At 35.5% G+C, this 11,203-nt stretch overlaps 1 protein-coding gene across 1 annotated transcript; it reads right to left on the bottom strand.

Annotated features, from left to right (window-relative positions):
• Nucleotides 1-4,177: 4,177 nt before the first annotated feature.
• LOC149416377 (uncharacterized) lies at nucleotides 4,178-9,215 on the bottom strand. Its single transcript, XM_089641976.1, has 3 exons — nucleotides 9,058-9,215; nucleotides 8,873-8,957; nucleotides 4,178-4,352 (listed from the first exon to the last, which is right to left on the bottom strand). The coding sequence occupies exons 1-3, from the start codon at nucleotides 9,203-9,205 to the stop codon at nucleotides 4,178-4,180; spliced, it is 408 nt and encodes a 135-aa protein (XP_089498102.1). The 5' UTR covers nucleotides 9,206-9,215.
• Nucleotides 9,216-11,203: the final 1,988 nt, after the last annotated feature.

The following is an 11,203-nucleotide window of genomic DNA, read 5'->3' as shown; positions in this document are numbered from 1 at the left end:
GCGGCACCGAACAGACGTCAAATCTGTGCCACTATTTTTAACGGTTTCTTTTCTGGTGACATAATTTTAGCTGGGGGAATTTTTCGTTCTCAAACCGTGGGGGAAATTTTGTGTTTTTTTCTGATTTTATTATTTTTCGTGACCAAAATATTATACCTTTTCAATACATCTATTTGAAATTCACTTTCGTTTTTTGAAAGTATGTATGAACTACCTGACATCCAATCGAGCTGAAACTCGGCAGATACACTCGTTGTCGATGATAATGCATTGAAGTGGACATATACGCATTTATCTGAAATTGAATGCGTATGCAGGTAAACAATTGGCTTCTGGTCTTGGGGAGAGTTGAATGCGAGAATATGCTAAAAAACAGTAATTAAATTGTAAATTTTGTTTTTCTTTACATTCTTCTTTACATTTTAACTTATATTGGTATTATATTAGCATTACAGGAACTGTATTTTTACATAAAGAAAGTTCGAAAATCGTTCAATTCTTCGTGATATTTTTCCTTAAAGGAAAAGTTCCTTCTTTACTTTCATTTTTTATTTTTTGTTATTTTTCATTTCCTTGTTTTATATATTAATATTTCTTTAGTTTAATATATCAGCTAAACAATAGTAAAAAAAAAAATGAATATACATTTGTATTACCTTACCAACAGAATTTCTTCAATTCAGTTTCATTTTCAAATTCATTTTCTTGTTTTTATCTATTAATTCAGCTTATGTTATGTTAATTCAGTTATTATGTCAGCTAAATAATAGTAAAATATGTCGTGATATAACTGGAAGTATTCTAGAATATGAATATACATATGTATTTTTTTAACAACAGAATAGTCAACACTATAATGTACCATATATTACATGTAAAAACTTTATCATATTGGAATGTCCTAAAACGGGCAATCGCCTAGTTGGACATTTAAAGTTCATTAATTGTATTATGTAATATTTACAAACAAACAATAAATATAAAATATAAATAAATAAATATTACAACAGTTAATATACTCAATAAATGTTGGTCATACCAAATTGGAATTTGGCTCATTTATTAGCATGGTTGACCCCAGTCCCTGGGGAGGAAGATTTATTATTTAGTAAAATCTAGATGTATATTTATTAAAAAAAACAGATGTTTTTATGGCAAAAAAACTTCGTTTTTTACAGATTATTTTATTAAATCTTGTAATACTACTTGTTAATCGATGTTTTTATTCCGTGTTTACCAGAGTCAATGATTTTTTTCTCATGGAAAAATGCTTTCTGTTTGTATTAATAATTACTAATGATGAGTTTTTATAGGTCCATAATTGAAAATGGGGAGTAAAAACAAAAACAAATATCCAAATGTAAGCAAGCTAAGAAAACGAAAAAATATTCTCAGGAAATGTGGACTCGCACACAAAAGGTGTGTTTTATTCAATTTACGGTTTTTTTTAATTAGACGAAATTTAGCTAGCAAAATTTGTTTATATATTGTTATTGCGACCGCACTACTAAGTTCAAGATAAAAAAATTCTATAAATCATAATAAATTCAAAGAAAGTTTAAAACACTATACATACCTATCTCTGTTTAATTTTCAACCTAATTTTGGTTAATAAGTTCAACATTGGTAAAAAAAACATAAAAAATACTGCTCTACTAAAGTTTTTTAGTAATTTTTTTTATAAAGTTGCACTGAAATTCACGAAAAACCAAACCTAGTCGTGCAATTAACTTGTTTGCATTTTTACGTCTTTATATCGGTACCTATTAGAGAAAGAAGGAAAACTGTGAATTAAATTTTTCTCAGCGAATAGTGTGAGAGTTTATTTATAATATAGTTTTTCCTAAATTTAAAATATATATATTAATTTGTGTCGATCCACAAATTGATAGATTGAATGAAGAATTATTAGTTCATATGAGATGGTTGTGAGTTGTTCCTCGATAATTTCTAATACTGAGATTTTTTTGCTTTAATTGTTATTTGAAATTGCATTTAAAAATGATTTTATAATAATATAAGTACGCAAATTTGGTGTATGTAAGTTTTAAAGGTGCAAGTTTTGCATGGTAGTTTATAAGTAATGTTAGTTAGATTTTCAAACATTGTCAGGTTATTTGTAATCCGGGAATTTTTGCCTTTCTTTTAAAAAAAAATAGTACTATTAACACTTCCTCACTTTAAACTAAATAGAATACTCGAATCGGTCACGAATTGGATTTTGTGCTTGGAGTGTATTATTATGCATAATTAATATAAATAATTTTAATAACGCTCTTGTTATTTTTAATGATTATTCATATAAATATATAAACAAAAAACATTAAATTACAAAATAAAAATTAAACTGTGTTATTATATTAATCATTAATCCCTAAAGATTAAGAATTCTTCGCAGTTGAAAGTCAACGGGTTCACGACTGCTGTTCCCATAAAAACTCCGCTAGTATGCGTCCACCAGTTGAAAAGGGTTTTAGCAAGCGTGCGGAAGCGTCAACGGGAAAAGATCTTTCCGGGCGCTTCCTACCTATTGCAGGTTCGCAGCGCACGGCAAATGTATTATTTAACAATTCCTTGCCTCGCGCAGACAAGACATACAATCTGAGTTTCGTGATTATTATTATGGAAGGGATAAAAACAGAAATACTTTTGGTTTTCATATTCCTCTTATACAAGCAAACGCTGTAGAACTACTGAAATTATTAATGTCAACCAGACAAAATGGATATGACATTCAGTTTTGGAAGAAAAGTTATTTTTCCCGGTTTCTACTTTGTGTTTGCATTATTTATTTTATTCAAAGACAAGTAACTTTTTTATTCAATATTTCATATATATGCGTGTAGCAGTTACGTCACCGCTCCTAGGGTCATCATACCATAACCAGACTGCACGAGTTAAAAAGCTGAATCAGACTTAGGAAACTTCAATTAAAATATCGGTACCGCGATACGCAAAACTGCTGATAAGAGAATGTTTGCATACAGGGTGATGCAAATGCTCATACAATGAACCGAGTTAGCGATCCTGCGGGTTCGAAGTCCAGACGCTACTCCAACCCGTGGCAGACAAGAACAAAGGAATCAGCAGCTCAATCAGCAAAGAATCGGCCATTATGACCGGTTCCCCCCGCGTCACGCTTCGATCTTTCTTCACCACATCGCTAAACACTTCACCCTACCTTGCGCGGACTACAACCATGGACTCTTTGGGAGCTGGCCCAGGCTATCATTCCTGGCCAGCGCTAACCTCACGCGCCTACACCCTGCGACCAGCTCATCGCCGTCTGCGCCTCGGCTCTGCGACCATCGTCGCCAGCCTGTACCTCCCGCTCATCTGCCGACCAGGTCCATCGCACCTTCGGCTACCTCGTTTACGCTAAAGTACCCGGAAGACTCCTCGACTTCACCAGTGCTGAATAAGCCCACGAGTCCGATCTCTATCAACGCGGTGTCGACCTACTGACCCGCATCTCGTTTATTCTACCGCAGTCATCGCCGTCTCTGCCTGGTGTCCTCATCATCATCGATCCAGAGCCATCTCCCAACTGCGCAACTCAACTGATTTGTTATTATTATTATAATTTGACGCACAATAAACGCTGTGACAACAACAACTTAATATTTTATTGTCTCAATACCAATTCCCATATATGTAAACAACCTACGTGCTTCATAGGCGATTTAATAGGTCATCTTTAATCTCTGAATGCTTACTGAAATAATTAATTTAAGCCTCTAGTTTACAGACGAAATATAATAAAATTCTTGAGGTAAATAATCATAAATTATATGATAAGTTGTTTCGACGATATAGAAGTTCTGCTCTTTGCTGGTGATATCAAATTAAACTTATAAACATACAATATTAGCAACTTCCTAATTTAACAGTAAAAATATGGACAAATTACCAAATTGTTGTATCGCTAACAACTTATCCCTCAACGTCGATAAATGTAAGACACTAATATTTTGTCGGGTCAAGACCCCATTATCATTTCACCACGTAATCGCTGTCACCATCTCGGCAGCAATTTTTGAACAAATGTTTTTACAGAATATTGGTATGCAAAGTCCTTTTTTACGTATTTAATTTTGTCATTGGGTGACGCCATGAACAAGTAAGTCCGCGAAACATGCTAAAATATTTGAAATTAACTTTCAACATTTTCTTGCTTCTACAACTTACAGGCTGTCGGAGTATACTGCAAGCATTCCCTCTTTACATCCTGGTGGTCGAAATCTGTAACCGTATACGGCATTTCACTTCCATCCTCTTCCTGGGTCCCTGGTTCCACTTTGATGGAAGCGCTCTCTGAGTCGGGAAGATCCATGGTCTTCTGTGATAACGTTCTGTTATAGAACAGACATTGAACCCAGTTCAATATACATATGTACTGAAACATTTGAAAAAATTATCAGTTGACTTCGTTTTGAGGGAACCTTTTATTTGTAACATAATATTTCAAGTCTTGACGTTTTTTTACCTTGTTACTTTATTAGGATAACCCAGTTCAATATACTGTATCAAGTAAATAATTTGTATTATTTGTGATTGGTTAAAAAGATTAATTAGAATTACACTCACAATTTATTATTACACATTTAATTACTTAGTAGTAAGATACTCAAAAAATTAAAATTTAATTAATAAGGGATATTGTATCGCCTTTTTATTCATGTTTAAACTGCTTTTTAGTAACCTAGGTGCATAACTGTAATAAAAATGTATCTGAAACAGCGTGAAAGAAAACCTTTCTCGCGTTCAAAAAGTGGCGCAGGTTCCCGAAAAATAATCTAACTAATACCAAGTATTTTATCCATAAAAAAGTGAATATTATGCGTGTCCTTATGTTCTATATATATGTGTATATTTACTTATGAACTTTCTACTCCCTCGATTAATAAGTGACACGGGCTGTAAGTCTACAATGAAGAAACTAAAATGTTCTATCGTCCGTCGCGTTGAAAAAACATCTGTAGAATGTAGAAAAGTAGAAGAACCAACTTCAATTTAACATGTTAATAAAAACGTCGCAATAAATAAATTAGGTTTTATGAAATAACCACCCTTTATACGACATTACTATATAAAAGAGGCGAAACAAAAACTTTTATGTGGCCGTAAGCAAGTGAAACGTCAGATTGAGACTGGATATAACCATAGACAATATTCCTTTTTTATGTGAGTCAATGACAGTACTTATTTAATATTGCATGCAAACAAAAATGTAAAATTTTTAATTCAAACGTTGCTTTTGTATGACAAGGATAAAAATGTAAAAATTATTTGACGGTGCGTCGTTTTTGTATTAAAAAGTTGCGTTTTATACAATCTCAAAGACTACTAGAGTTATAAGCCTTGGCGCTTGACGGATTTTAAGGTGTCAAGTGATCAAATCAGTGCCGTTTCATAATAGAGCAACGACAGTTTACAAATCGCTGATTGTTTTTGATACTCGCTGTCACTGCTGATTTGTGTGTTGTTTTACCGCAAGCGCTTTCGTTAAGAGAGTGATTAGTATTTAAGAAATAGAATTGGTTCTTGTACACAGCCTTGAGGCACACTGTAGGAAATTAATAATATTTTGCTTATATGTATTTTGTCAGAATGGATAAGAGTTTGTTGAGTTCGGTTTGTTAGATAGTTTTCAAACCAAGTGTAGGGTACCCCTGTTATTCCGATCTGTTGAAGTTTTTTAAGCAGTAAGGAGAAGGATACCGTTTCAAACGCTTTTGCCAGATCGTAAAAAAACATCTAGTGGTTTGCGACCAATGTCGAGATTATGTTGTGAGGGTGGCTCACATTGCATTTAAAGTACTCCTGCCTTTGCGGAAGCCATATTGGTTAGTCGATAGTATTTTGTTATCTTCAAGAAAATCACCCTTTTTTCTATGATTTTAGATACTGTGCTATGTTAAAATATCGGTCGGTAGTTATTAAATTAATTATAATTTCAAAGATTTTTTTGCTTAGTTAGGTCCGATATTGGAGAATAATTTATTGAAATGGTCCGATATTTTTTCAGGGTCAGAATTTTCGTGTATTGTTTGATCTTCGATATTAATCTTAACAATGGGTGGTATCACGCCGTTTCCCCGCAGGGGTAGGCAGAGAGGACGGACCGCCAAACAACTCGGTCTTGGCACACACTCCTTGCCTCATTCACATTCATACATCGTCTCATACATACTTTTCTATTGTTCTGACTCTTGCCATGGCCCGACTCAAGTATCTGATTCACTTGGTCATGCCATGTCTTCCTCGGGCGTCCCCGACTTCTGCTACCATTCACATTTTTATCGTATATTCTCCTTACACTCCTTTCTTCGCTCATTCGCTCTACATGCCCAAACCATCTAAGCGTCCCTTTCTTGATCTTACTCATTACGCTTACATCAGCCTTGCACTCTTTGCGGATATCCACATTCCTCACACGATCATACATGGTTTTACCACACATACGCCTCAGGGATCTCATTTCAACAGCATTCAATCTACTTTTATCCTTTCTTTGCCAGTTCCATGCCTCACTTCCATACATCAGGGTAGGTACCAGCACTCCATTGTGGACTGCTAACTTCGGTTCTTTGGACAATTTTTTGTTAGCGCCTACTGCGTTCAGTCCTCCATTAATGGAGTTACCTGCATTTACTCTTCTTTCAATATCTCTGTCAGCCTTCCCATCTCTCGTAAACATGCTTCCTAAATACACAAATTCATCCACCTGCTCCAAGTATTCCTCATTCACAGCTATATTGCACACTGTTTTCGTACTTTCTCTTTCAAACACCATTACTTTAGACTTACTTACATTCATCATTAACTCATTCTTCACGCATACTTCGTTCATCCTAGACACGAGAGACTGCAGATCATCCATACTATTAGCAATCAGCACCGCATCATCAGCATACAACAGGCAACATACTTTCAGATTACTCAAATTCGCGCCCAATCCCACCTCTTTCAATTCTTGCATACAATTTACCATGTATAGATTAAATAACCACGGTGACATTACGCAGCCTTGTTTAACACCTTTTGTGATATCAAACCACCCCGTAAAACCACCGTTCACCCTAACACATGTAACGCTTCCCTCATACAGAGACGCAATTGCCTGAGTCAGATTCGCATTCACTCCATACTTGGACAACACCTTCCATAGCTTTTTCCTGTCGACTTGGTCGTATGCTTTTTCGATTGTAAACTATCACAAAATCTACAGGAAACTGTTAATCTGTTTGCTGAGTTTTTTGGTGGTGTATATGTTATTAAAAGTGTAGACAGTGAGTACTCTTGTTCTAATATGGTTGAGAACCTCGTTATATCTGACTGTACAGTAACTATAGATGACGTTATATCTAAGCTGACGAGTCTCGATTCCCGTAAATCTGCAGGACCCGATAAAGTTCCACCTAGATTCCTAGTTAATTGTATGCATTCATTGTCACATCCCATACATAAGATATTTATGAAGTCACTCTCATCAGGTGTGTTTCCTGTCCTTTGGAAGTTCAGTCATTTGACACCTATTTTCAAAAAAGGAAATAAGAGCGAAGTAACAAATTATAGGCCAATATGCGTAATGTCTTCTTTACCCAAACTTTTCTAAAGCCTAGTACTAGAAAAGTTGATATCTCAATTTAAACGAGTAATCTCACCCCTTCAACATGGATTTATTAAAGGAAGATCAGATCTTCAGATTTAATATAATACACCAATGATATGGTTAATGCCTTAAACGCATCCATCGTATCAAACTGACTACATACATACCTACTGACTACATCAGATTATTAGTTTTTGCAAAGGTTCTTATTCAATTAATGGCGCTAATCGAGTTTAACAGATTCGGTGTCTTATTCCACGAGAGTCTGCAGTTTAACTTACACATCGATAAAACTACAAGCGATGGGATGAGAATGCTCGGTTTTATTTTGAGAATGGGGGCAAAGTTTAAAAATGTGTTAACATTAAAACATCTATAGTGCTCATTAGTACCAAGTTAATTAGAATACAATTCAACAGTATGGTCACCGTACTACAAAGTCCATTCTCATGCCTTACAAAGGTATAAAATAAATTCCTTCGGTACATCAATTTTAAAATAAATATTTCCATCGAATTTATAAATTACAATAACTTACGCACCCAAACCAGACTTCTAGATAGAAGACTTTTAACTTATATATTGTTTTTATTCAAAATTATCAAATCTCTGATTGAAAGCCCTGAATTATTGGAATTAATTTCTATGAATGTACCTGCCAGACAAACTCAAAGCAGACACTTTAAAATATAACAATAACCTCAATACTTTTTTTTTTTATTTTTTTTATTTATTGTTTTTGTGTTTAATTCGTAGAACTCCATTTAATTTTTTTATAAATTTAATTTAGATTAAATTTGATAATATTATTATTAAGTTCTGCAAGTGTTTTAGTTTTTTATTATTGTGACAGCTGTTTCGGCTTACAAGGCCATTTTAAAACTGTTTGAAAATGGCCTTGTAAGCCGAAACAGCTGTCACAATAATAAAAAACTAAAACACTTGCAGAACTTAATAATAATATTATCAAATTTAATCTAAATTAAATTTATAAAAAAACCTCAATACTAACTACTCTTTTTATTCACTAATTCCAAGAATACATCACCGCGCAAACAAACACTGTGAACTTATTGATGTATTTAGTGTTAATAATTTTTGAATTTCAAAAGGCAACTAATTTCAGACCTGTTTGCTAGTTATCAACTTGTATTATTTATTAGCTTTAAGTATGAATGCAACAATATAAATAGAAATGACTAGACATGCATTTTAATGTTAAATTCAAAATAATCAGTTACATTATCAAAAACTGACTTACCAAACACAGGCAATTCTGTCGACTGACACTGGTCAGTCTGCCAAGGCAGTCCAAGGCAAGATGTGCTGGGCACAGCGGTATCTGAAACATATTATACAATATTTTGTTAACATTTCCTCTCGGAATTCCAAATTAAACCAACTTGGTTGTGCCATTATATATCACATAACTTTCTACTAACCATCAGGCGATTCGCAAATAGTGCGATCGCTGTCGTTGCTGAAAATCATTTCGACATTTGTCACCAAGTCCAGCACGCTGTCGATTGGATGATGCTCCTGGGAAGCACTTGGTGACAGTCTGCCCCCTCCCATCTTGAGCCTGCTCATCTTTTCTCCATGAAGCTCCAACTTCCTTTTTGTTTTTGTGTTGTCCCAATATTTCTTGAGCTGCGCTTGAGATCACTAAAAAGGAATTCAATACGGTATTATAATCTAGTATACTATTACGGAGTGGAAATAACAGAAAATTATGATGGATATATGCATGTGGATGAAACGACGTGATGGTTGGTTGGTATTATAATTCCAAACGATAAATACCTTTAGATTGTCGGCGATCGAGTTAAATTCATCCGTCACCTTGTCCCAAGCATTTTTATTATCTCCGAGCTGCTGGTGATTTGTGGCAATGGAAGAAATGGCTGGATATTTGCATATCGAATCAACCAAACATTTCTTCTCATTGGGTGTGACCACAATACGCGAACTCATTTTAAAAAAACTCACAAAACACGAAACAAACAAACTAATGGAGTCTGACAGCGGGTTGATAAATAATATGCAACTCGGCGTAGACATGTAAATCCATGGAGAATAGCATAGATAAACGTACAACTTGTCACAAAACGGGGAGTGTTGTGATAATTATAGCGCAACATCCACAAATTTCGAATGACGTCCCAACTTTATTTCGTCGTAGACATAAGGTGCAGTTTGGCGAATTATAATTGTACGTATTATTATTAATGTTAGCTTTGAGTTTGTGTCAATAGATGTCACTAGAGTTCTTTTGTTTTTACTTTAAGAGTAGTAGTATATCAAAATTAGGCAATAATTGGTAATTATTTATTGTTTTAGCAAGTTATTATATTTTTATTTAACTTTAGTTTATGTTTAGTTGTTTTTATCACAGTAATCTTTCGTTTCCGATGGTGTTGTTGGTGTCAATGATTTGACAACTTATGCCTATGCATAATTCCAGCGTCAACGAAAGTACCAGAAGTACCCAGACTGAGCGAGTGACCCGTAGTTTACCATAGATATCGCGCAGCTACTGATGCCATCGGCCGGGCTATATAAATAGGCCCGACGCAGCGAGCAGTCAGTCAACGGGACTCCAACGGGATCACAGCGCCCTGGCCCCATCGTTCCCGGCCAGTGCTACACCGGATCACAGCGCCCTGGTTCCAGCACATCTGACCAGCGCTACATCCACGCACCTAGACCACGCGGCATCCTCGATGGTCTATGCATCTCCTGCACAACCGCCGACGAGGTCCACCGCACCTTCGGCATTCCTGTTCAGCAATGGAGCACCCGGAAGACCCATGGCCTTCACCAGTACCTGAGATGTACACGAGTCCAGACACCAGCAGCGGCGTCGACTCACGACCCGCACATTGACCAACACTTCCCCACTTGCATCCGGAGTCTTCATCATCGGTCCTAAAATCAACACCTATTCGGCATCCTGACTCAAAAAAACACCGTGACCTTCACAAAATCTTTCATTTCGTGCCTCCTCACGTGATCCTCATACCCTTGATCGTATTACATTAGTTATACTAGTTTAAAAAATTACTTTGACCCAACACAAGAGGCCCTGAGGAAAATAATTTCCCTCAAACTTTCCCGCCTATGTTATCTTTGGGGTGCTGTGTGGAGGGTTTTTATAAGGCGAGGAAGAAAAATTGTATGAGCGGAGGCTAGGAATCTAGGGATTAGTGTGTTCAGGAGTGACGGTCGAATGAGTATTAATAGATGTTATATAAACAAAATATTCCTTCATTTTATGTCTTATTTTAGCAATGAATATATACAATAAATGTCCAATTTTCTTCGCGGTTATATTTCCTTGGATTTGATGAAAAATATGATGCTGAACAAACCTCACTGTTTCAATATGATTGCTTTCTCTCATTATCCCATGAATCGTGGTAAAGACCCGTTCTCATGTGGTCAATCTTACCTGTGGGTGCTCGTTTGGCGTGTTTCCTGACTGCAACGGTACCAAAAGGACCAATGATGCTAGTTCCTCGGGGAACCTTCAATTGCAATAACGGTAGAATAAAGACAGTTATCCCACCTGATACCTGTCCTCTAAAA

This window comes from Hesperophylax consimilis, chromosome 17, assembly GCF_061612785.1.
Source record: "Hesperophylax consimilis isolate HC1 chromosome 17, BYU_Hcon_1.0, whole genome shotgun sequence".
Classification (NCBI taxonomy): domain Eukaryota; kingdom Metazoa; phylum Arthropoda; class Insecta; order Trichoptera; family Limnephilidae; genus Hesperophylax; species Hesperophylax consimilis.
This window is presented reverse-complemented; position numbering and strand designations above follow the sequence as displayed.

Excerpts from the sequence above, each read along its gene's own strand:
- LOC149416377 (XM_089641976.1), bottom strand. The coding sequence starts at position 9,205 with ATGAGCAGGCTCAAGATGGGAGGGGGCAGACTGTCACCAAGTGCTTCC. Across the intron at positions 8,958-9,057 it reads TATTTGCGAATCGCCTGATG|ATACCGCTGTGCCCAGCACA; the intron begins GTTAGTAGAAAG and ends AATATGTTTCAG. Across the intron at positions 4,353-8,872 it reads GAATTGCCTGTGTTTGGTAA|AACGTTATCACAGAAGACCA; the intron begins GTCAGTTTTTGA and ends GTTCTATAACAG.